Source organism: Colius striatus, chromosome 6, assembly GCF_028858725.1.
Source record: "Colius striatus isolate bColStr4 chromosome 6, bColStr4.1.hap1, whole genome shotgun sequence".
Classification (NCBI taxonomy): domain Eukaryota; kingdom Metazoa; phylum Chordata; class Aves; order Coliiformes; family Coliidae; genus Colius; species Colius striatus.
The window spans coordinates 42,617,322-42,644,504 of NC_084764.1; the positions used below are offsets into that span (position 1 = coordinate 42,617,322).

General features: G+C 42.1%; 1 protein-coding gene across 1 annotated transcript in view; it reads right to left on the reverse strand.

The window, feature by feature from the left end:
• Window positions 1-8,575: 8,575 nt before the first annotated feature.
• Window positions 8,576-27,183, reverse strand: part of TDRD9 (tudor domain containing 9) — a 64,355-nt gene continuing 45,747 nt past the window's right edge. The window contains exons 23-36 of the mRNA XM_061998840.1: window positions 25,423-25,523; window positions 24,381-24,545; window positions 22,885-22,996; window positions 21,547-21,759; window positions 19,743-19,832; window positions 18,135-18,395; window positions 16,934-17,083; window positions 15,779-15,849; window positions 15,297-15,406; window positions 15,053-15,149; window positions 14,245-14,383; window positions 13,021-13,130; window positions 9,617-9,689; window positions 8,576-8,712 (exon numbers count right to left, since the gene is read on the reverse strand). Of these exons, the coding sequence (XP_061854824.1) occupies window positions 8,617-8,712; window positions 9,617-9,689; window positions 13,021-13,130; window positions 14,245-14,383; window positions 15,053-15,149; window positions 15,297-15,406; window positions 15,779-15,849; window positions 16,934-17,083; window positions 18,135-18,395; window positions 19,743-19,832; window positions 21,547-21,759; window positions 22,885-22,996; window positions 24,381-24,545; window positions 25,423-25,523 (1,788 nt within the window). The 3' untranslated portion in view covers window positions 8,576-8,616. The remainder of the gene's footprint in view (window positions 8,713-9,616; window positions 9,690-13,020; window positions 13,131-14,244; window positions 14,384-15,052; window positions 15,150-15,296; window positions 15,407-15,778; window positions 15,850-16,933; window positions 17,084-18,134; window positions 18,396-19,742; window positions 19,833-21,546; window positions 21,760-22,884; window positions 22,997-24,380; window positions 24,546-25,422; window positions 25,524-27,183) is intronic.

Below are 27,183 nucleotides of genomic sequence, written 5' to 3' on the forward strand. Positions count from 1 at the left end.
TACCCTCTTTCAGTTTGAAGTTCTATCACTACATGCACATGTCCTTGTAAAAAATGCCTCTCCAGCTTTCTTTAGGTCCCCTTCAGGTACTAGAAGGCTGCTTAGAGCTTTCTCCAGGCTGAACAACCGCAACAATCTGTCTTCACAGGAGAGAGGCTTCAACCCCCTGACCACTTCAGAGCCCCCCCTCCTGCCTCAACCTTCCTTTGGACTTGCTCCAACAGGTCCGTGTTCTTCTTATGTTGAGGACCACAGAACTAGACACTATACTACAGGTGAGGTCTCACAAGAGGGGAGTACAGCAGGAGAATCACTTCTCTTGACCTTCTGGCCATGCTGCTTTTGATGTGGCCCAATATATGGTTGGTTTTCCAGGCTGCAAGCACACATTGCTGGCTCACAGTTAGTTTTTCTTCCACCAATGCTCCCAAGTCTTTCCCCACAGGGCTGCTCTCAATCCATTCTCTACCCAGCCTGTATTTGTGCTTGGCACTGCCCTGACCCATGTACAGGACCTTGTACTTGGCCTTGCTGAACTTCATGAGCTTTGCCCAGGCCCACTTCTCAAACTTGTCATGGTCCCTCCAGACAGCATCCCCTCCCACCAGCTTGTTGACCAAACCACACAGCTTGCTGGTGTCAGCAAACTGCGGGTGCACTCAGTCCCACTGTCCATGCCACTGACAAAGATCTTAAGCAGTACTGGTCCCAATACCAACCTCTGGGGAGTGCTACTTGTCACTGGTGTCTCCGTGGACATCGAGCCATTGACTGCAACTCTTTGACTGCAGCCATCCAGTCAATTCCTTACCCACAGAGTGGTCCATCCATCAAATACATGTCTCTCCAATTTAGAGACAAGGATGTTGTGCAGGACAGTGTCAAATGCTTTGCACAAGTCAGTAGATGATGTCAGTCCCTCTTCCCTTTCTCCAGCAATGCTGTAACCCTGTCACAGAAGGCCACCAGATTTGTCAGGCACAGTTTGCCCTTAGTGAAGTCACACTGCCTATCACCAATCACCTTATTTTCAATGTGCTTTAGTGTAGTTTCTAGGAGGATCTGCTCCTTTCTGGTGGCTGGCACAGAGGTGAGACTGACTGGCCTGTAATTTCCCAGCTCTTCCTTTGTTCCCTTTTTAAAATGGGGGTTATATTTCACCTTTTCCAGTCAGTGGGAACCTCACCAGACTGCCATAACTTCTCAAATAGGGTGGATCGAGTCTTGGCCACTTCATCCATAAAATATTGTGTATATTGTAATACCTGTTTGCTTTCTTGAGTTGAGGTAGACCAAGAACTTTATAATGGCTTTATAACACTTATATTTACAATTAGTTTCAGTATACAGAGCTCCTGAGAAACAAGTTCATGTGAAATGTGTGTCCCTGATGTTTTATGTATTTAAATGAGTGCATCTAACCAATCCAAGTCATGTCTCTATGTCAGAGCTTTCAATGGGCTGCAGCATGAGCAATTTACAAAACCATAATTCAGAGTGTTATCAGAGTATCTGAAATGTAGCTTGTGCCCAAGCACCAGGAAGCAAGAGTAGTGCTAGCATAACACAATCCCCTTTTTCACTAGACAAGAACCCACAGAATTCCTACTTAGTCACAGAAAGGATCTTACCAAAGGAGTCAGCAGCATCCATCTCATGAAAAAGGTTAGTCATTTATCTGGATTGGTTTAGGTGAAACAAATACCTGGTAGTCTTAGTCACTGCTAAGTCCCTTCCTCCCTCCCTCTTCATTTTATAGCTGAACTTTCCCCTCAGCTCTCTCTCCCTAGTTTAGGTACTCACATTTTGTCCCTTAAGTCGTGGTTTCCCTGGGAGCAGTTCTCGACTAAGCAGACTTTGGACCTTCCACTTTACCCCGGTGTCTTCATTCACATCCCACTCCATCTGCAGCCTTCCAGACAGCCAAACACTGTAGTCAAAATCAGTGGGGGTTAAAAAATAATCCTGGGGCAAAAAAGTTGAAGTGCAGAGTGTTTTCAACCCGGGCTCATTTTCTGATCCAGCTTCCTGTAAAGGGCCACTAATTGTTATACTGGCAAGTCAAAAGGGGCAAGAAGAGAGGTGGAAGCAGAAGGCTGAGGGTGGGAAGGTCTTAAATCCACTCCTATGCTGGGTGAGATGCCCACAGAACAGTAGCCTCGCTCCCAAATCCCAGTAGGAACATGATTGGCAAAAAGAAAGAGAAAATCAAGGTATTTCTGGTAAGGCAGAAAGACTTTTTTTCCTCTTCCCTAATACAGCAAAACAAGATCAAGATGTTTGCCTGCACCTCAGTACAGACATTTAACAAAACACAGAAGTTGTAACTTCTCAACATTCACACAGCTGTGTCAGTGCAGAAAAGCATCTGCCACATTTTACCTAAACTGTGGGCTACTGAGCAAAACCCACCAGTGTCTGAGGACACGAACAAGCTCCATAGTAACTCCAGCTGCTGTTAACTGTGCCTAGGACACATCCACTGCAAAACTCTCTGAACAACCCTTTTGATCCAGTTGCAGGAATCCATTATTTTTTCCCAAAAGAATGAGAAATTTGCAGCTAATCCTTGTTATATGTCATAGGCACAAAGAAACACATTCTACTTCTTTCTAACACAGACCTCAGTGTTTTTAATTGTAGTTTTGCCCTTTGCAGCGCTACTCCGAGTAAAGAAAAGAATTTAAATCACATGAAAAGAATCGGTTTAGGTTCTGTGGGGCTCCTGGTGCAGTTAATAACAGACAGCTTCAGGGGTTTGAAATAAAATATATTCTTATGTAAATAAACAACATTAAATGAGCCAGCAATGTGCCCTCATGGCCAAGAAGCCAATGGCATCCTGGGATGCATCAAGAAGAGCGTGGGCAGCAGGTCAAGGGAGGTTCTGCTCCCCCTCTGCTCTGCCCTGCTGAGGCCTCATCTGGAGTCCTGTGTCCAGTTCTGGGCTCCCCAGCTCAAGAGGGACAGAGAACTGCTGGAGAGAGGCCAGTGCAGGGTCACCAAGATGATCAGGGGACTGGAGCATCTTCCTTATGAGGAAAGGCTGCGGGACCTGGGGCTGTTTAGTCTGGAGGAGACTGAGGGGGGATCTCATTAATATTTACATATATGTAAATGGTGGGTGTCAGGAGGTTGGGGCAGCACTTTTTCCTCTTGTATCTAGCAACAGGACAAGAGTTGATGGGTTGGAGCTGGAGCACAAAAAGTTCCATTTAAACATAAGGAAAAACTGTTTTGAGTGCTGAGGTGAGGGAGCCCTGGCCCAGGCTGCCCAGGGAGGGTGTGGAGGCTCCTTCCTTGGAGGTGTTCAAGACCCACCTGGACATGTTCCTGTATGACCTGATCTAGGTGACCCTGCTTCTGCAGTGTGTTGGACTGGATGATCTCTAAAGGTCACTTCCAACCCCTACCATTCTGTGATTCTATGAATGGTTACAAAAATCCAAAGAACTTTACTTTTTTTTTTCTTTGCAGGAAACATTTCCACAAGCCGATTGTTTTTAAAACAAAGTCTGGAAACTGACCAACTCCAGTAACTCTCCTAAAATTGAACTTCAGGTTTGTTAAAATGAAGATCTTCCCTTCTAAGGCAGAACATCAATTTCTTTTTAATTGAGTCTCTTTGATCAGAGACTGATCAGAAATGTGAAAGAAAACACGACCTGACATAACCAACTTACTACTAATGATTTCATGGTTCCTTTTCATTTAGATCAGATTGTCTAAAAGACAGGCAAAAGCATATTCACCACAAAGTTCTCTCTGGAAGGGTTCTCACAGAACCTAAAATGATCTTTCTGTATTGTTTCACGTTTGGGAGTAGCACTACAAAGGGAAAAAAATGCCACAATTAAAAATGCTTTGGGTGGAAAGAAACAAATGAAGTGGAATGTATTTTCTTTGTGAGCACGATCAACAGTAAGAATTGGCTGCACATTCTTCAGTGTTTTGGAAAACTGTTATCTTGGTGGTGCCCAGGGCAAGGGCATGAGGTAGTGGGCACAGACTGGAACACAAGAGCTGCCACCTGAACCATCAGGAAACACTTGGAAGGGACCTTTAGAGATCACCCAGTCCACCCCCCCTGCAGAAGCAGCTTCACCTAGGTCAGGTCACACAGGAACACATCCAGGCAGGTTCTGAAAATCTCCAAGGAAGGAGCCTCCACAGCCTCCCTGGGCAGCCTGGGCCAGGGTTCCCTCACTGAAACACTGAAAGAGTTTTTCCTTATGTTTAAATTGAACTGTTTGTGCTCCAGCTTCATCCCATCACCCCTTGTCCTGTTGCTGGATACAACAGAGAAACCCTCTGTGGAGTGCATGAAGAACAAATCCAGGAGGGAACAAATCCATGAGGAACAAATCCAGAAAAGCATCACAGTGGTGTGTTTGTGGAAGACCTGGGGCTCATGACTTGGACTGGCAAGGAGAGAGAAGACAAGTTTTATAAGTGTGGCATGAAAAGGACAACTCATCCCACCATGAGACAAATTCTGATTGCAGTTTTTGGAGGAGAAAGCAGTCTCTGTACTTTATGGAGGGTAAGAGGAAGTGGATACCTACTTTTGATGCATACTGTTTACCTTCCTCCCTCCCCTGAACCGAGTGCCAACCCCACTTCTCTCTGTCCTTGAGTGACTCTGGCAGAGGAGGGACTTGCCTGGGAGGAGTGAAGGCCATATCCCTTCAGAAAGGCACGTGGTGTGTGCAGCTCGCTCCTGCCCAGTTCACATCACTCTGCCTGCCAGTTCACCACTCCAATGGTTAGCCCCACAGTGAGCCCCAGCACTGAAGCTCTGCTCTCTGCTCCTTTGGTAAAGGCCTCAGGGTGCCCCAATGGCTCAAGAAAGAGCCATGAATTCACCCCCATGCCAAGATAAAGCTGCCAGAACTTTTTGATCATGGGGACATGAAGTCACTGAGGTGGTGACTCCCCTCCCTCGAAGGGGAAGAGTCCTGCCCTTATCCTGCTGGATGGAAGAGCTCTATACAACCACTGTACTCTCTGCTTCCCCAAGGGATTTAAGTCCTATCATCTACCAGATTAGACTTTTTGGAGCTGAAGTAAAAGCTAAATGTAGAAGCATCAGAGGGAGATGAAACACCTACCTTTGTGGCTGTGCTCAGTGCCCATGGAAAGAGCAATCTATCTTTCTACAGCTTTACCAGATAATCTCCAAGGTTGCCTCTTCCCTCAGTACTCCTTTGAGGGATTAATCTATGCCTTTCTCCTTCTCATAATATATCCTGTTTTCCTCAGGTTTCTTTCATTGATTAGCCTCTTTGGATTTTCACCTGCTTTTCTCCACGTTCCTTTACAGAAAGGAAACTCCAAAGCAAACTATACATTGATGCTGGGGTTCCTTTGGTTTTTTTCTGTTCAGTTCTGTCCCTTTCTATAAGCAAAGGCAGACGAAAGCCTCTCCATTGTTATGCTTCTTGAAAATGTGCTAATTATCTTCCAGTATCAGTGGAACTGCTGTCACAGCCTATACCAGCATTTATATCCTGGTTTAAATTGTGATTCTATCATCCTTCATCACGTGGCCTTTTCCTGACACTTGTATGTAGACTGGTGTGTCAATTTAATCTGTTAGAAGGATCATGCTTGCTTCTCTCAGAAAGATATGGAGCGGAACAGAGCCCTGAGAATAAGCTTATTTAAAGCTTTTAATAGTTCACCAGTTTCAGGGACCAACCCAGAGCTAGAGCCACGGTGCTAAATTTATCCAGAGAGGCTCACCATTTAAATGCAGATGGGGAAAGAAGGCTAACAACTTCTTATTCAATCAAAAAAAGCTAAGGGGAGAGAGCCCTGACAATCTCACTAGTGACTGCACACAATGGTGGTTTTCTTTCCCAAGCCAACACAAGTTCTCCACAACTCTCAGTGCTGGAGAGAAGTCTCACCTTTGGTTAGCAAGCTGCAGCATTTCTGTAGTCCCTCTGAAGAAATGCTTTTCACTTGGAGCACCATCTGTGGGACTGTTTGAACAGGCTTTTGTCCTGCTCCTTCTCATTCTGGGCACGACAGAGTTATGCAGCAGCGAGGTGGGCAGTGTACATCTGAGACACCTGACCACGGGTTGGGCAAGGCAGAGCCTGCTGTGACTGCACTCACTGTGCTGCATCAAGTCACCCAAGGATAAAGTCTCCATCCCTTCATTATTCACATTCCATCTCTGGCTTTCCTCTTCCTGTTAACTGCCAGTTCTCACTGTGTCTGCACTGTAAACAAAAGCTCTTGCAAAATCCATCAGCAAGGCTGAGAAGTGACAAGGAAGGTCAGGCTCCTTTGAAATGGCTCCATTCCTGTCCTTACTCCCTGTGCCAAACCCGAGTGACACATTTCTGTTGTCTCAAATGACAGGACAAGGGGTGATGGGATGAAGCTGGAACACACAAAGTTCCACTCAAACATAAGGAAAACCTCTTTCAGTGTTTCAGTGAGACAGCCCTGGCCCAGGCTGCCCAGGGAGGGTGTGGAGGCTCCTTCTCTGGAGGCCTTCAAGACCCACCTGGACACGTTCCTGTGTGACCTGAGCTAGGTGGGACCAGCTCTGGCAGAGGTGTTGGACTAGATGATCTTTAAAAGTCCCTTCCAATCCCACCATTCTGTGGTTCTGTGACTTTGCTAAATGTTGGTGAGCACCTGGAGATTAAAAAGAAAAATCTCCACAAGCAGTCATGGTCTTTTCCTTATGGAATTAACCCCTGAGAGGCAGAGGTCAGCTGCAGTGAGGGCTATAGCCAGCCCAAGACACTACTATTCAACAGTCCTTCCTTTCCCAGTGCTGTTAATCTTGAAGGAAGAAACCCTGATGCTGTGTACCTTAAACCTGCAAAGCTACTGAAACAATACAACTACTCCTTTCTCAACTTCAGTACAACATTTTCATCTGGCAGTAACTAACATTTCCCACCAAGGCTAACTTGTCACATGCTCTGTTTCCTTTGTGGATCATCTGTCCTGTACCACCTCTGCAGGTGTATTACGTATCCAGGACAAAACTGGGAGCTCTTAAGAGTTAACACATCGCTCTCATTTCTCAGTTGAACAGTTATTGGACAGGAGGGGAGTTAGTGCAAGGACATGAGCAGAAACCTTTCAGGTTTATGATGACATAAACCATTAGGGTACCTCTTTACCGACAGCATGACAACGTGCAGGAGATCTTTGCAGGGGAGTGAGAAGCACATCAGCAACCGCCATCAGATGGCAGCACATGCACATGAACAGCCCAGGACACAGCAGCCACGCAATTAAAAAAGGAAGGAAGAATAATGGAAGATATTCTCAATTTGCAAGTTTAGTGTTGCTCATGAGGACTCATGATAGGTTACATTATTTATATCGTGCCTTTTGGTATCACCAAGTTACCTTTTCCTACAGAAATGGCCATCACTACCAGGCACAGCAAAGATCTGACACTCTGCCCCTTGCATTTGCCCCCACAAGGTGTTTGACACCTGATTTACACACAGTGTTCAGCTGAGAAACACTGTTGTCTCAGACACTTCAGATGCAATTTTTCTCTTAAACCTATCTCACTATCTAAAGTATGATGCTCTATGATTCACAAGGATTAGTAAAATGGATCTAAGGAAGGATTACTTGTAATAAGCCAGTGAAATGGCCTGTTATATGGTTGCCCTTCTGCTTCAGTACAGCTTAAAACAATTTCTTAGTTCAAGCATCCCCTGCTTTTCCCCAAATCTGTCACTTTTTTGGTGTGTGCTGTTGATTCTGCTTTTCTCAGAGGCTGACTGGATATTACATGTTCTTCAAGCCAGCAAGTGAACAGGGGAAAAATGAAGCCTTCCCCATATACTGCTTTTGTATTCCTTTGTTTCATGAATGCAATCACATACCATTAGTAACCACATTGAGCTTTTGTTAAGCACGGCTGCACAACACAGGAGACAAATACATTTTATTTAACTTCTGCATTTTATTCTGAAACCATTAAAACCATCTGAAACCATCATTCTCAAACTGACCTCGTTTTTTAGGACATGGTAATAAGAGGAAAGGATGGAACCAAGGTGCCACAAATCAGTAATGCAAAAGCATTCTTCTGCCACAGAGGAAAAGAAATCATGTCTTACATTTTGCTGCATGAAAAGTTAATGAAAAAAGACATATACAGAAGTTTGGATCAGAATATAATCTGGATCATCAGCTCCCTTTGACTCCCAGTTTCTGATCCAAACACCTTTGTTGGATGGCATTTCTGAAAAACTAACCATGGGGGAAAAAAGGAACATGCAACTTGCAGTTAAAGACACAAAACCGTGCCCCAGGACTTAGGAGCTTTTAGACAAAAGCTGAACAACTAAACCTAGGTTTGCTGTGTCTTGTACCTTGTGGTAATGGTGCTCAGAAGTATTGAAATGAAAGTTGCATCCTGCTTTACATCAGTTTATGAATCAACTCGCCTGCTCTAGGTCAGCAAACCTCAGCTTTTAACAAAACAGGAACACATTCCAAACTGTATTTTAGTACACTGACACTCATCTTAAGGAACAGTTTTGCAAAACGAGCATTCAAGGGTTACACACAGAACTTTTTAGACTTGGAATACCTTGTCCTCTGAAGGACTTCCAGAAATACTTAAGCATCCAACATAACAAGCTGATGTAGCTGATAAAGATCCTTTTCTCTCTGGTGCTGCTTTTCAGGCTGGTTAATGATACGTGAAGAATCCACCTAATAAAAAGATGCAAGAGGAAGGTCAGAACTTCACCACATGTTCCTATGTAACACAGTTAAGGAAAAGGGTCTCGAAGAGTTCTGACAGATTCAGATCATGCAGGAATTTCAGTCCCATGCCATGCATTTCACCTTAAGAGCCAGTACTATCAAAGGCTGTATGTCAGGGTTTGCCCCGAGGCAGAATGGTTTTCCACAATCAATTCCAGAGCATGGCAGTAGGATTTTATGTGATTATGTAAAAAAGATGTTCTGAGATTCTTCAGCCTTCAGATGCAGCGGGGAAAATCCTGATCCAAGGCAGATACGTTAACTTGTTACAAAAGCTCAACACCAATAGAACTGAGCAGGGGAATATCTTCAGAACACCAAGGGTAACTGAATTTGGAATATGAAAATAGAAACATTTTGGCTTAAGGCAGTGTATCACAACCCTCTCTAACCTCTCAGTCAATGCCTACTGGGTATCTGTGCCCTTGTGCTCATTCACTGCTGTCAGTCTTTTCAAGAAGAGAGACCTAATCCCCCATTTATATGCCTGAAGGTGGGAGAGGCACATGGAGGGTGCATGTAGAAACCTTAACTCCTGCCCTCAGCCATTTGTTGCTCCCTTTTAGTTATGAAAATGCACTGTTCCTGATGAACATCAGGAAGTCTAGGCACCTGCAGACACCCTCATAAAAGGAAAGGTAATAGTTCTAACAGAGTAAGAGGCTGAACTTTCAGCTTGATGAAACCCTCCCGGATTGAGAGAAAACTGCCCTCTGATCTGATCCCACCACACTCATTCCAAAGCTACACTTCTATCCTCACAAAAGGGAAAAGCCACCTGAAAGCAACAACTCTTCTTAAAGGAGAAAAAAACCCCAAAGTAAAGAACACAAAACCTTAATACTCTTACCTGATTCCACACGAATGGCTCCCTAAACCATCCAGGAATAATTACACCTTGAGGTCTTGATTTGCAGATTAAACTGAAATGACATTGAAATAGCCTTACAAAATACACATGTATTTGATTCATTATCAAGACAAAGGACTTTTATGCTAAGTTTCCTTGTTCATTTGGCTTGATTCTTCTGTGTACTTTGACCTTCTAGTCTAAGCCAGAACACAAATTTCCCACAGGAGCTTTAAGTGTATCAATGCATTTTGGGTAATTTTACAAAGTACTGCAATTGTCATTTATTCCTGAAGTTTTGTGAATGCTTTCCCATTAGAACATGTAATACAGCTATTTTTAGGTACTCTCTTTTGCACAATGTCCTGGTTTCTGCACATGAAGTAGAGGGAAAGGCAGCTGGGCGGGGGCTGCTGTTTGGAACAGGCTGGGCATCGGGCAGTTGGTGCTGAGCAATTGTTTCTCATTTGCATCACTTGGGTTTTATTGCTCTCTTTTTTTCTTATTTTCCTTTTCATTACAATTTATTAAACTGCTCTCATCTCAGTTTTCTTACTTTTACCCTTCTCCCCATCCCACCAGGGGGAAGTGAGTGAGCGGCTGTGTGGTACTTGGTTACCAGCTGGGGTTAAACCATGACACACGACAACTCAATTACTAAAGATTGTCTGTCTGCTCCAGTTATTTCCTCAAGCTGTGCTAAACACAACAGTAGTAGACTTTAATTAATGCTGTCTAGATGTGTTTTTCAAACACTCATTTTAGTCTTAAGTAGTGGTGACATGTTGTAAATACAATTAGCTTTCAAAAAAATGGAAGAGGAAGATGTTATTAAATACTATTCAGGCTAAATTGGAACATATTTATTCTTATCAAGAAAAGGTTAAGTTTTTGCCAAAGATAAACCAAAACATAAAACCAAAGTCAGAAAAAACCCCCCAGAGACAGATTTTACACAAAGGACAAGACCAGATGACAGTAACCACATTGTCTCTTCCTTCAAAAAGGTTCAAGCCAAAAATCGTTAAAAGAAATTAGCTGCAAGATCATTGGAATGGAATCAGCAAGAGCACCAAAATTCCAAGAGAGAAAATGCCTCAACAGAAAGGTTGAAAAATCCTGAAGAAAAACATAAAGCCCAGGTGGCTGATGAGATTGTCTGGGGCAGGCAAGGCAGCACTTGCAGACCTGGGGAACACATCAAGGCTGAGGGCCTGCGCCAAGGAGCTGCACTGGCTGCTCTGTCCCCTCCTGACTAGCTGGAGATGTCAAAACAATCAACTCAAAAAAGGTGCCAAAACAGTACTGAGTTTATGGGCTTATGTAACAAATAGAGGAGACTGAGAGACTGATGTGGGATCTTATTAATCTGAATGATGGGTGTCAGGAGGTTGGGGCATCCCTTTTTTCTATGGTACCTAGTAACAGGACAAGGGGTGATGGGATGAAGCTGGAACACAAAAAGTTCCAGTTAAACATAAGAAAAAGCTGTTTCACTGTAAGGTGAGGGAGCCATGGTCCAGTCTGCCAGGGAGAGTGTGGAGGTTCTTTCCTTGGTGGTCTTCAAGACCCACCTGGACATCTGATCTAGCTGGACCTGCTTGAGCAGGGGAGTTGGACTACATGATCTCTAAAGGTCCCCTCCGACCCACACCATTCTATGATTCCATGATTCACATGTCTAAAGAAACAGCAGTGACATTTCTGTGCCCTGAATTCAGCAACTGTTACATCCAAGCACAAGCTCCTGTTACTGTCACAGTCACCTCCAGAGAGGTGGTGTGGTTTTGCTTCTTTCTGCCTATCCACTTTTCTTGACTTCTCCCTACACTTGTTACCTCATGAATCTCACAACAGCCATTCAGCTATAAAGTCTAAACATAGTCCTCCATGGCAGTGTCCAAAGGCAATGCAGATACCACCTGGCCTGAGGTACACACACAAGACATTAAATAGTGCATTAACAGTAAGCTTGACAGTTGGTATTTTACTAAGAGCTTTGCAGATGTGAAAGGTGAACATCTTGCCACCAGCCTGCACTGGTGCTTTGTAACTTGAAAGCATCTCCACAGCACATCCTCTGTGAAGCTGCACCACCACTTTCTGGAGGCACACATAACCCACTGCAACAGCTAACATATGTCAGCTAACACATAACAGGTATCTCTGCATCGTCTAGAAATGGTTTATGCTCTTTTCATTTCATTTGCAGTGCTCCAAAAGGTAAGGCTGACTGCCCACATATTTGTCAATTTATTGTAAAATACACAATGTTTTCTTTCAAGTTTGGAAATACTAAGTACAGCTACTTCAACTAAAGGCAGTGTAATAGTGTTTTACAGATGAGAAAGAACAACTGAGCAGGTACATTCAAAACCAAGAAACACCTGAATAACCAGCTTGAATATCTGCTCTGATCATCATTTTGATAACCAAAGGTAAGGGCAGCTAAGCTTGAAAACCTCTGGCCTTTATCAGCATTAACTGCCTCACTTCCACATGCAGTTACTTTAGACCAGCTCTATTTGTGAAAAAGGTCACATTTCCTAGAGTGCCCATACTACAAAGGAGGTTTCCTAGTGCCCATACTACAAAGTGTAACATAATTCATGGCTGAGCCAGAGCTCTTTTTTAATTCTGTTCAGTACAGAGCCAGGCAAGGATGAGAAAATGCTACTGATGGTCCAGACAGTACTAACACACACTGTACGTACAAAGAGGGGAAGATTTTTCACAGCACACTCGGCAGTTGCAGACACTAGAAGGATCTGTTACATACTTAATTGAACTAGCTCCCTCAAACACTTCCCACACACTGCAAGCTGAAAAAATTCTCCAGACTGGCTGTACAGACTCACAATAATCTTTTCAGAAACACTACTTTAGTTAAGAACAGCAAAGAAGCCTGCTACAAAAAGGCAGATGCCCTTGCTTCAATTCATAAATTAACCTGGGACTTCCAGCAATTAACTTGGCCAAGACCTACCCTACACATCTGTTGAGGGAGGAAAGGCAACACACAATTTGATAAAGAAAAATCAGATTTAATGTATAGAGGGAAAGAGCTCCAAGTCCTTCTGCACTCTTAAACCACAGGACTTCATCAGCTTTGTCCTGAGTGCACGAAGCAAAGATACATCAGAAACGGTTTCCCGTGAAACAGGTTTTACAGTCTAGGTTTTGTGACTCCTAAGCTATCAGGCTTCCCTGAAGAACCAGTGCTTCCACAAGAAGTCTACAGTTGAGTACACTGCTTTTATAAACAAACAAAATAAATTAAATGCATCATCAAATGAAACATGTATTTCCCCAAAGCCTAATCTGAGCTCTGCTTCAAGCAATCATTCATTTTGATTTCACTGACACCATGAAACCAGAAGATCTTATTTCCACAAAACCATTACCAGAGAAGTTTGTGACGAATGTTTTCCTGCAGCTGTGTCATTATGGCTTGTCCAGAAGGTGCCACACACTCACAGAGCAGCTCATTAATGGCTGTCCTTATGTCGTTTATCTGTAAAAGTACCAGTGACAGAACATCAAGCACTCTAAATCAGCACTACTGTATTCTGTTATACTGATGTGAAGGTGGTGGTGGTACCCATGCCAACAAAGTTCAGCTGGACTATTATTAACAGAAGCAACAACATCTGAAGCTTTGGAAGCATCCCTTCCCCCAGGTGCATCTCTGCTGGTCAAGATGTTAATGTTCATTCACTTGCTATCACAATCTTCAAGGTTACTCAAGTGTGCCATAAAAGACACAGGCTACTACTTGCCTGGATTTCTTCCCCCACAGAACTCTTGTAGAAGTTCAGGATTTTCTCTGTTTGTCAGTAATTTTCACATGCATGACAGCCTGGTGTTAGCACTCTGGCTAAGGTGTCATGGATGTAGACATCACAGACACCAAGGCAGTATGTGCACCACAGCATGTCCACTGTGTCCCTTAAAAAGCCTTTAGGATTCACTGGTCATCACCTAATGAACCTGCTCTGTACAGAGAACTAATCAGGGCAGGGCAGGTCCTTCACTCCCTAGAGTACATATGAAATGCATTTCTCTGTCCTCCATGACAGAATACATGTACATACTGAGAGATCTCTGTCTACAAGTTGCAAAAAGGCTGTAAGGAGGAACACAGACAGGCTTTATTGTTGGTTTAGTTGATCTATTCTGAGAGAAATAGCTTGATGCAGGTGACTTAAGAGCTATAAAATCAAATTGAAGGCTACAAAGCTGTAATGCTAGGCTGAACAGTCAAAGCCATAACAATCCTAAGAACAGAACTAACAAGTATTGAGTTCCTGTGTGACTTAATCTAGGTGGTCCTGCTCTGGCAGGGGGGCTGGACTGGATGAGCTTTCCAGGTCCCTTCCAACCCTTCAGATTCTGCGACATTTGATTAGTGCAAAATCAATGCTTTTGTTTTGAGAAGTGTACAATGTATTGTTCAATAAGGAAGGGTAACTTCTTCTGATAAGAACCCAAGGTTACAAACAGTGCATTAAAAAACCCCCTCAAACCCCACAGTTTAAAACAAGATTTCTTATTAACTGTTGACAAGATATAGTGCACTGAATTCTATGTAATTCCTACAACAGCCAAAATTCTTAGGCATGTCCTACCTCTGATATGTCTTTCGTTCCAAAATGCACATCGAATGTCAGCTCCATGTCATTTTCTGGAAGCAGTGGAGCCCTACAAGTCTGACTCCAACCCAAACCACACAGAACACCAGTAAAATACTTTCCACTTTCATTAACCCTATACAAAAAAAACCCAAAGAAAACAGTCTCACCTAGAAATGAAGAAACTAAACTCATATGAAGACAGACTTAAATGAATTTGTTTAAGCCATGCCAAGCAAGATACAGGTGTTTTGAAGAAGCTAAAACTGAGAGGCATGCACACATAGTCATGCTGGGTTTTTAAATATTAGTGATGAAACAAAACTGAAGTTCTGGTTATGAAAACATATACTCAACATCACTTAAAAAGAAAATCATGCATATGCAAAATTAAGCTTTAATTAAGGACAGCTGGCTTCAGTAGCTGTTGAAATGACAGACTACAGATAGAAGAATTTAAACAAAACACAACAGTAATGCAACTGCCAAAACTCTGCATTTACAAAGAACTTCCTCTCCTCATGTAGATTTAAAACTTGCCCAGTTCCTTGGTTTAACTTCCTAGGCTACTGGCATCACAGTCTGCAGTTCTACTGGCTTACTGTGAGGGCAGAGCATGTGGCACCAATGAACGTAAACATGAAGCAAGTTATCTTAACTACACTCAAACTGATAAAAGGTTCAAGGATTCTGTGAATAGAAAGAGAACATACTAAATGCTGAAAACAGAGGAAAACCAAAACAAATCTATCACCAATTGGTGAGGGTCCCAAGCTAAAGAACCACTTTTAAAACACATCGATACCTGAGTTCCATAGCAGGAGAAAACAGCATACTGAGGAGTGCAGGCAGGCCAGGGATAGGAGGCATCAAGGAGGTTTCCCATAAAATCACACTATTTCCTGTCATAAAAAAGAAAATCTGAACAGTATCTGATGATGGATGTATCTAACATACAACCACAGTGATGTACTTGTGCATAGAACTAGACATACAGAAGCATAAGTCTACAAGAACATGTTTATCCAAACATGTTTATGAAGCATTACCAGTTGCATTGACTGATAAAGTAGCAGCAACCAACAACTGCTGGAAGGGAACTTCTGCAGCATCCTGGACAATAAGAGAGTTGACGCTTTCATTCGGTATAAGAGTATGTCTGGGGAGGAAAGAAATAGTTTGAACACGAAAAAGCCATAAACCATAGAAACATGTGAAGAAATAACTACTTTGAAGTCACAGTGCAACCTCAATGGGCAGCAGTTACTGGCTGCAAGTTACCTCAATACCATTTAGCAGATGTGTATAATGGTTGATAAATAACCTCTCTGTAAGACACTAAAAGCACCTTTAACAAACTGTTCTTGAAATTTTACGTGGTGGTAGTGTGCATGTGAATGCAATTCAGATCTCACTACTTCAGTCCTTTCCATGACTACAAATTCTGTAGAAATCTGTAAGAGTAACTAGGATGGTTTTCCCATAACAACTGAGAATGTGCCTATACTTCACAGTAAAAGTCTTCTCATACCTCAACAGGGATACTCTAGTGACACTGGAGCATTTCACCTCGTAAGGACTGTATGGGCCAAAAAGCTGTATCTTCAAAAAGAGAGAAAGAGAACAAATGATAGTCAAGTTAGCCAGCACCTAACCTAATTGACATCAAAGATTCTATGAAACAGGGGGTGGCAATTCCAAGAGCATAAATTATTTGTACCCACGTATTTTGGGATGTCTAGTTTCATTATGATCAGTTACTGGAGGGTTCACTGCATCACCTATCATAGAATCACAGAATGGTAGGGGTTGGAAGGGACCTTTAGAGATCATCCAGTCCAACACCTAGATCAAGTCACATAGGAACGTGCTCAGGTGGGTTTTGAAGACCTCTAGAGAAGAAGCCTCCACACCCTCCCTGGGCAGCCTGGGCCAGGGCTCCCTCACCTCAACACTGGAAGAGTTTTTCTTTATGTTTAAATGGAACTCGTGTTCCAGGTTCTTTTCATTACCCCTTGTCCTGTCACCAGATACAACAACAGAAAAAACTGCTGCCCCAACCTCCTGACACCCACCACTTCTAGCTGCTTACATATGAGGAAGAAGGAAACACTGTGTATAGTATAGGTGGCCAGTCATGAGTGGTGTCTCCCAGGGCTCAGTGCTGGGGCCACTCCTGTTTAACATCTTTAGTAATGACCTGGATGAGGGGATAGAATGCACTCTTAGTTTGCAGATGACACCAAGCTGCGTGGAAGTGTCGATCTGCTTGAGGGTAGGGAAGCTTTACAGAGAGATCTAGATAGGTTGGAGCACTGGGCCAAGTCCAATTCCATGAGTTTCAGTAAGGCCAAGGGCTGGGGAGGTCAGGCTGGATCTCAGGAGGAATTTCTTTGCTGACGGGGCTGTCAGGCATTGGAAGGGGCTGCCCAGGGAGGTGCTGGAGTCACCGTCCCTGGAGGGGTTTCAGAGCTGGGTGGATGTTGCACTGAGCGAAATGGGCTGGTGGGTGATAGGGCTGGGACAAAGGCTGGACCCATGAGCTTAAAGCTCTCTTCCAGCTGAAATGATTCTATGACTCTGAACATGGTGTGGTTATTAACACTACCTTCAGTCTTTGTCTCCATTCCGACACTGAGAGAAGCAGGGTTATATAATGACATACCAAAACTAGCACTCAGGTTACCTGTTGGGTTGGTGCATCAGATTTAACATCAGAATAGCATTTTAACAATCTTTCAATCAGATGTTTTTCTTCCTTTCTTGAAGACACGGGAAATTTCTCTTGTTCCTCTTCTTGGTTGGTAAAGAAGTCCCTCAGCAACTCACGGCTTTGCTAGATGATAATAATGGAAGAGTGTTTAAAACCATGAGTAATCATTTATGCTTCTAAAAGACTTTACAAGAAAGGTCCTACCAAAGCACATGCATACTCACATCCAAATACAAAAACTAATGTTCTTACCACCTGTTAGATTATATAAAAACATCAGAGTGGAAGACAGCTAAAACCATGGAACAGTTACATTTTTTCAAGTTTCAAAACACAGCAGAGGAGTTGAATTGATGCAACTATCCCCTAGTAAAAAACTTCTTTCAAAAGTTACCTCAAAGCAGCAGTGCTTTTGGCTAACAGCTCAATATCAACCATGCAGACACATAAAAATACAGTCTCATTCCAGTATTAATCTTGCCTAATCCCAATAATCAAGACTTTAGCTCAACTTCCCAAGGCTTTGGACAGCTTGAGCTGAATTAAGTCACAGAATCACAGAATGGTAGGGGTTGGAAGGGACCTTTAGAGCTCATCCAGTCCAATCCCCCTGCCAAAGCAGGTCCCACCTAGATCAGGTCACACAGGATCGTGTCCACGTGGATTTTGAAGTCCTCCAAGGAAGGAGCCTCCACACTCTCCCTGGGCAACCTGGGCCAGGGCTCCCTCACCTCAACAAATAGGTTTTCTTTATGTTTAAATAGAACTTTTCGTGTTTTACAACAGAAAAAAGTGCTGCCCCAACCTCCTGACACCCACCATTTAGATATTTTTAACTATTAATGTGATCCCCCCCTCAGTCTCCTCTTCTCCAGACTAAACAGCCCCAGGTCCTGCAGTCCCCTGATCATCTTGCTGGTCCTATGCTGGCCTCTCTCCAGCAGTTCCCTCTTGAGCTGAGGAGCCCAGAACTGGCCATAGGACTCCAGATGAGGCCTCACCAGGGCAGAGTAGAGGGGGAGCAAAACCTCCCTTGATCTGCTGGCCACACTCTTCTTGATACATCCCAGGATGCCATTGGCTTCTTGGCCACGAGGGCACATTGCTGGCTTGTGGTTAGTTTATTATCAACCAGGACTCCCAGGTAAGTAGAAGGAGCTTACTCAATACATACTTGTGATTCATAGGATTCTTCTGCTGGTTCAGCATAACATTCTTTGATGAGCACGTCTCGAATATTCACCAGCTCTTCACTCTCCAAATAACACAACACATCCACGTGCAGAACACCGTGCACAAGTGAATACACCTTCACTAGGGGACTGCAGTCATTTACTAGTGAGGCAAATCTCTTGTTAGCACTGTAACTCCACCGCTCCCCACACACAAGAGATACTGCAGATGGACGCATCTTGCACATCTTGAATTCTAAAGCCTGGAGCAACAACATTGGAAACAACGTTTGCCTGAGTAGAGACTCAGCACAAAAACCTTACATCTTCTCAAACTGCTTGAATCAGTAACTGTAAACAATTTCATCATCATTGGAAGTGGCTTATGGCAGTATCTAGGAGTGCTGTGAAGCCACCAGCACAATTCCTATTCTGTCATTGCCAAAGCAAGTAAACATTAGGGCTCGTACCACTTCAATATTCTACATAGTTGCTAACAAATCAAAGCAAGCAGATTACAAATAAAAGATGATTTGGTATAAATCCACCATCCACCTTAAAAGCTTAGGAGTGTAGAGATGTCTTCTCTGGGAACACAACAACACTGCATGACCCACGTTTCTTTTCAACCAAGGTAACAGAAGACTTAGCAAGACCGCTGCAGCTATTCTGTCCCTGACAGGAAAGAGTCATTAAGTTTAACCCCTTTCTACGCTCAATACCTGTAATTATGTCTTTGAACAAACTTCCAACAGAAGCCTTGTTTATTTTTCTAGATGTCATTAAAAGATTAGGCCTGAAGTGGAAATTGTTTCCCTTTAGTATGTCTGAAGAAAACACAAAAACGGCTGCTGCTTGCCAAAATTGACCCTACTTATATTTTTTACATCAATTAAAAAATAAAAGCAAACTAAATTCACCCTGTCAAGATGCAATACTAAGGAGAGATAAATAAAATAGAACCACACTTGTTTCAGCTCATTTTTCACAATTAATGCTTCAGAGAAGAAAGTATGATACACTTGTTTCTATTCACTTAAAATATGTGAATGAGGAAAGCTGAATTTCACATGAGGTTTAGTTATTTTAAGTGTAAGCATAGCTCAAGATGATTTTTTTCCCTGAAAAACTAGCTACAGACTCCCTCAGATCTGTGTTACAGATCACTAATTATCACAAGAGTCCTGTCTGAAAAGATCCAAGTAAAGTTAGTAGTTCAAACAATAGCAAAGCAGCACAAAGCAAAACCAGAGGCTTCTGCTCAAACTAGTTCAAATATTCAGTTAAAACAAATTATCAATACAAACAATGTTGTTTTACATCCACTTCAGGATTTTTTCCTCTTTCTTTTTGCTCCAGCAAATGCCTCTGAAAACAAAAGGCTGGATAACATTTCTCTACAATTAAATACCACACAGTTCAGTTACACACAAGATTTACTGTTCACTGCACACACATCTGTAGAATCCACCTAGCAGTGAAGGTGATTTGTAGGCCCTCCCATTATCAAAGTATGTGTTACTTCAGCATTATTCTGAAAAGGATTCCAATTTGCATTAGACTTCTGCAGAAAATGTCTATTAAGCAGCAGCAAAAAGCATCACACCTACCTGGAAAGGAAGCTCTTGAAGAGAGCTTGGAATCTTTCTCAATTGGTTTAAAGGCACTTTTGATTTATTGCCGTAATCCACAAAAAAAACCTGGAAAAACAAAGAATCCAGACCATCTGGAGAGATTCCACAACATCAGAAGTGCTACTTCTAGTGCCAAGGAAAGTAACAGCCCAAGTTTAATGACACCAGTACAACACAATCTTACCAAGCTACATGAAAGCAATTCAGAGTCTGGAAAACATGCAAATAAAGGCAAAGCAAAAATAATAAGTCACATTTTATCAGGTCTATTATTTGATCTCTGGTCTTAAATAGTAATGCAAATAACCTGCTACACCTAGAAGACACACATTTCTCTGAAAGGCTCTCATTCTCTCCTTGCAATTAAATCTGTCTTACCTTACTTCTTAACAGCGAGAGATACCAGCTAACAGCTGCTTTTATAGACAAGCAAATGCTAACATGGATCTGCTGACTGTTTATACATGCAAAAGGCAGTACTGTTATTTGCTAGTTTTCCATAACTTTAAACAGATGACAACATTCAGTCTCCAAAGGTCCCTTCCAACCCCTACCATTCTATGATTCTATGATTCTATGACTCGACAGTGGTGACACACAGCTATATGAAGAAATCAGGCAGTTGGAAAGAATGGGCTGTGCAAAGGCTAATCTTATAAAAACTGCACCAAAAATCAGTCCTAAATTGCTGAAAAGTAAAGGCCTGATAAACAAATACCATCAACTGTGGCACTAGTTTCCATTATTGATCTCATTGTGAGAGCCAATGTTTGGATGGATTTCGCGATGATTTAGAACTTGGCAGCATATCAACACAAAAATGATCACTGAATAGAGTGAGAACTCAATAGGATGGGGGAAAATCAGCTTATATGAAGTAGAAGATTAAATCCTTTGGAATATGGAATTTGGAACCATTTCTGCTACAAATACTCCATTATTATTTATAAATTGCAATTATTTGGAAATTACTAAGGAGACAGAAATGAGTATAAGATGACAAGAGGTGGCTCATGCAAAAAACCTGTAAGGCAGCAGATGTGACATGTGCCACAAGACATTGTTTTAATTGCAGAGGAGAAAACACTGGAAGAGGAATACTGGCCTCATTACATGCAGGCAGAACTCTAAGTACAGGATCATGCATGATTCTGCTTCTCAAAACTGAGGTCAAAGCAAAATAAAGGACTGAGATGGAGACCAGGTGAACAATGTAGTACTTGAGAAGAGTGCAGCTTGTTTCAATTACCAAAATGAGTCCAAAATGAAAAAGACAGCCAAGGAGATGGGAGGGGATAGGAAAGAGGAGGAAAAAAACCCCTATGTAACCCAGGGGAAGAAACACTGACAAGAGAACAAGCTTAGATGACCTGGCTATGAATGACAGAAAACTGCCAATGCAGTGTGGAAGCAAAACAATTTAACTTTTCAGATGGACCTAAAAGTATTTTATGAAGGGAAAGCAATGGGAGTGATGCAGCACTGCACTCTGATCCAGGCATTCTTTACCACGTTCTGATTCAGCACACAAGACACTTCAACAGCCTCTCAATCTAATACCAAAATATTCCTGTGTTCTGGGAAAAAAAAGCCAACCTAATTCATCTATTTTGGCAACATTCTATTCAAGTTTCCTTTTAGTTCCACGGATTTCTTTATCAGAGTGTTTATTATTATCATGAGTATAGTTCTTTGTTAAAAAAAACCATAAAGCATAGCTCCAAGATTGTTAACTTAATTACATCCTACCAATTCAATATGACATAAGATATTACTGTACCTCAGCAACATTTCTACAAACACACAGAATACGAGCTCTGTAATATCCTCTGTTTTCGAAATGAGTGAATGGGGCCAGACAAATCAACCCTGGACACGGAGACACTGGCAAATCCATCAGGTTCTGGGAGTTAATTTCAGCAGCTATAGAGTAGAGTGCAGACCTGGTTTTTTCATTTCTCCTGTAACCCCAGAAGTGTCCAGCCTCTACTATCTAAAAGCATAAAAATGAGACAATATTAGATTTCACATGATCTTATTCTTCCACATCAAATACAGAACACAGCTGAGCAAAGTAAATTAAAACCACTCCTAGTCCTAACACCCAGAGATATCCTCATGCTGCAATAATGCAGTGAAGCATTTCTCTTAATTAGATGTTATTTTAAGATCTTTATTTGCTGTGCAACTGCAATATACTTTTCATCTAAATATATCCTGATACAAACATTGCCAAAACACAAGAAATTAAGAGAAGACTGCTTCTGCTTTTCTAAACCAAATTAACAGGCAGAAAAGATCAGCTATATAGTTGATTAGACAGATATAAACAGATACAGTGCACTTTTATTAGTGAAATACTCTCAGTTAGCTACATCTATCAGCACATTGACCTTGTTACTGTTATCATTATCATTTAGGAAACTGAAAAGACACCATTATTGAAATCCTTTTGAATAAAAGAAGTTATCTTCTTAAATGGCTTACTCAACTCATATGTCATTTCTGGTCTTATACCAAATGTTTGTGATAAAAAATGAGTCTTTAATTACAATACATTTGGTCATTAAAGCTGCTGCATTAAACAGCAGTAGGACAGACAGGTGATTGGAATGCTTCTAATCAAACCCATTAACATTTTTGGTCCAAGAGGCTTAGTTGAATAAAATCAAGACAACATCACTTTCAAGCTGGATCTAAGGAGGAATTTCTTTGGTGCCAGGGCTGTCAGGCATTGGAAGGGGCTGCCCAGGGAGGTGCTGGAGTCACCGTCCCTGGAGGGGTTTCAGAGCCAGGTGGGCGTTGCACTGAGGACAATGGGCTGGTGGCTGATAGGGCTGGGACAAAGGCTGGGCTCCATGAGCTTAAAGGTCTCCTCCAGCTAAAACCATTCTATGACTCTATGTCCCTACTGTCACAAGCTGTTTCAATACTTCAGCCTATAATTTCCACTAGCTCAGGGGTTTGGGTTTTTAATTGTTTTTATTTCAACAGCATTTTTACAGTTTCTCAATGTGTTACAAAGATGAGTTAAAGACAAGCTACAGAATTCAGGAATATTGACATCTACATTTCCAATTATTAGATATGGCCTACTTCATATGAAGGACATGCCTACCTCTGTTACTGTGATGGACATAAAACCATCTGGCATCATCTCTAATTGTTGCAAAGTATGAAATGATGTTTCCATGGGCTCCACTGTGTTCTGCAGACAGTCCACATTTACTCTAGAAAGTTTACAGAACAAAGATACTAACTGCTGCACTCACAACCCAAAAAAAGTAATCAAGAGTTTGGTTTTTTTTTTGCTTTCCTCTGCTTTCCAAGCTGTCCCTAGGGCACTTTCATGTATTCAATGACCATTATTTAGAAGTGTATGAACACAATAAGAATAGAAAACCACCATGCAGATACAAAGAAACTGAATTCCATTAAGACCAAACACAGGAAAATACAACCCAAGATGCACCTGTGCCAATGATTTATTAGAAATCCAAAGAATTAAGGTTAAATAGCAAGGCTTTTTGATATGGTAAGCCTCCTAAGCTTATGTTTTAAAGACTATTCCCCCTTGTTATGTACATACAATTCTCCTTTCACTTGACAAAAAGTTAACGACTCCAGAATTAATCTTTCAGCCTTCTTGGCTGAGTCCCTCAAGAATTCATTCTTGCAAAGAATAGATGATCTCTAAAGGTCCCTTCCAACCCCTACCATTCTAGGACCCTATGAAAGTGCTGGTTTGGGCACAGTGAAACTGCTAAAATGTTTTCTGAAAAGCTAAGTACAATCAACTGGAAGTGATCACCTGTACCTGAAATCTTTCCAATTCATTCCTGTCTTGCTATTTTACATTTCTTATTTAAAGCATTAAAATGGCTGCAGAGGAAGCAGGAGCTAGGCAGATTACCATTTTAGCAATCTGTTTGTATGACCTGAAGCTGAGAGTCACAGACAACATGTCATCACAGTGAAACCCACATACCAGATTTTTCTAGCAAAAGCAGGTGTGAACCAAGGAGGCTCACTACACTGCATTCCTCCTCAGTATTTTCTATTATGCCTCCCCCCCCTTATGGTGTTACATTTCCCCCCAGTCTGTTATACTCCTCCTTTTTCCCTCCATGTCCTCAAATACCACTCTTTATTTTGGTACAAGCAATACCCACACTGTCTATAGCATGAACAGAAATTACTCTGTACATACACATTTCCATATGCCAAAGGCAAATAGACTAGAACCTTGAAAATAAAGAAGACAGTGTCTGCTTACAGCTCTCAAACAGTAAGCCTCCTTTAACTATAATGAAGGTCTTCAAAACTCACCTGGACATGTTCCTGTGCGACCTGATCTAGGTGGACTTGCTTTGGCAGGGGCCTTGGTATGGGTGATCTCTAAAGGTCCATTCCAACCCCTACCATTCTATGATTCTATTTCTAGTCCTGCAAAAACATTCTGCTTATACAAACTTTACACATCTGGTTTTTTAACATACTGTAGCTGTTCTTTGAGCGTATCATGTCTTCCTTGGTGACCACTTTCAAGGAACTGTAACCTGCAAACTTCATTTCACTGCAAAGAAACCTACTTTCCATATGCAATACAATTACCTCAGAAATTCCCCATGTGCTCCTGCCACACCTTGCAATTCCTTTGTGATATCATGAACGTCCAGTGTAAGAGGAATTTTCATCTGTGACATCTTGACTGACAGGTACACTGCACGAAGAATCTTAAAGCCTTCCGTGGGGTTACGGGAGAACTCCACAAAAGCCCTGTTGCAAAAATAAAAAACACCACATAAAATTGGAATAAATCACAGAATCATAGAATGATGGGGGTAGGAAAGGACCTTTAGAGCCCATCCAGTCCAACCCCTCTGCAAGACCAGGTCCCACCTAGCTCAGGTCACACAGGAACGTGTCCAGGTGGGTTTTGAAGCCCTCCAAGGAAGGAGCCTCCACACCCTCCCTGGGCAGCCTGTGCCAGGGCTCCCTCACCTCAGCACTGAAAGAGTTTTTCCTTATGTTTGAGTGGAACTTTTTGTGTTCCAGCTTCATCCCATCACCCCTTGTCCTGTCACTGGATACAACAGAAAAAAGTGCTGCCCCAACCTCCTGACACCCACCATTGAGATATTTGTAACTGTTAATGAGATCTCCCCTCAGTTTTCTCTAAACCCAACAAGAAAACCTCACAAAACCTGTTAATTTCTTTTCTTTGTCTTTATCTTAGCAGGACAGCAAATAGTAAAAAGTGCTCACAGGCTTTGCCTATGGCTCTCATGCACCTGGCTATAAGAAAACATTCTAAGATCCTCACAAGCACATAACAAATGTACTGAGCATATTTAATACGAAGGACATGAAAAAATCTGCAAAGAAGAAAAGAATTAAAGACTGGAAAAGGCATCAGGACAGCTACATGAATTCAACTTTGGGCAGTTATCCATATGATTAGCTAAACCAGCCAGCCATGAGCATTTTGTGCAAAGCCATCTCTAGCCTATACATCAAAACCAAATCACTGATTCCAAAGAGATCAGAAGAAATAAACTAATTTTGGCAGTGCACTAATGACAAAGATTAACAGATCACTAAATTCACAGCAGAAAATATGAGAAAGGAAGGACAACAAGTATTTTACACTTACTTTGATCCATCATAGGCAATAGATTTTACCTCCCCACACTGCCTAAGCAGTGACTGCAACTGTTTATGGTATAGAAATCCATAAGGAGGCATCTTCTTCAGCTGTTAAGAGAAAGAAGTTACTTTTGGATACTGAAATAATGTATACAATGTAAACTCCAACAAATTCCAAAAAGGCTGTGTACCAAATGAGAAAAAAATCTCAAAGACAATAAAATCAGTTTTGCTGTTCATGTGCCTCAAACCAGTGAACAATGATTTTCTAACTGTTAAATGAAGCAGCTTCATTTGTAACTAGATATTTCACTGATAGTTTTTCCTAGATGCTGTCTAGTACTCCTTTTTGCTTGTAGCAGGAAAGTAATGGATTGCCAGACTTCCTTGCTTAGCACTAGGAATCACATCCCAGGCAGTGTGCAGAGCCTGGGAAACAGGTGGAGCTATAAGCCCTGCATGTCCTGGCAGAGCTACCACACACTGAATTACCAGGTGTGGTGGGACAGGTTGCATAACTGGAGGGCACTTACAGATGGGTACTTGCCTCTTAGGGATGACAAATTGCAACCTCCAGATCTTCTTTGTGTGGAGGAGTAGCTCAAATATAAGGGGTTTTTACAAGTAGCAGAGAACAGGCCAACCTTGCTCTCGTGGGTCAGGAGAAGGGCTCAGTAAGGGGAATACTGAGGTGGGAATTTGTAACTGAGCATCAGTCAGGATGAAGCAGAAGATCTTAGGCAACTTGCAGAGGTCTCCAGATCACAGGGCCCACACCTTAAAGGGAGAGCCCAAGCTCCCTGATAACTTGCTACACACAAGGTCCTAGACTTCTCAAGGGTGTTGAAAGTAACTGAGGTCATGAGCCAAACGGGGTTCTCCTGGATCTTCTATTAGCAAACAATGTAGAACTTGTTATGGAAGTGAGAATCAAGAGCACCCTGGGCCAGAGCAACCAGGAAACACTCTAGTTACACATACTGTCTAATGTTAGGCATAGTGTATTGTATAGATGGTACAAAGTTAAGTAAGGATTATAACTTGGACATATATGACCAAGGTAAGAAGAGAGTGCATGGCACTTGATAAATTCGAGCTAAAACACATTGAAAACTGGCCCTACAAAGCAACAGAAAAGCTTTGTCCTACTTTAAACACCTGGCTCACTCAGGAGGCAGATGAGATCCAAGATAAGAAAAGGGCATGTGCAGTCAAAAGCAAAGCAAGACTCCAGCAGCGCTAATTTACATCAGATTAAGGCTGTAGTTTATTACTATGCTACTGTAGCCAGACATGCATTTCTCTACCTTTTTCTTATTAAACCACTTTTTTACAGGAGATTTTGCTTTAATACAGAATCACAGAACTCCCAATTAGCCAGTTCAAACTTCTGACTCTTGAATTATTTTTCAGGGGCTACAAAACTGTGTGTTCTTCTCTTTGGTTGTTACAGTCTTAGACAAGAAAGAGCAGATCTGCTTTCAAGTTCCAGTACTAAGATCAGCTGCTGGTCAAAAATGTGGTCTAGGTCAGACTGCACAAAATACCTCAAGGCAAAAATGAGTTAAATAGACCAGAGAGTGGGAGGAACAATTGCTTTTTACATCTTTGGCACACAGCCTTAAGAGCATCATACAGCTATAAGAAATATCTCAAAACTGAGAGCTTGAGGAACTTGGCCCAAGATCATTTACACTGATGAAGACACAGCAACTAGTTCTTCCTTCAAGATAATGTGCAGCTGATCAAGAGTTCAACCGATCAACAG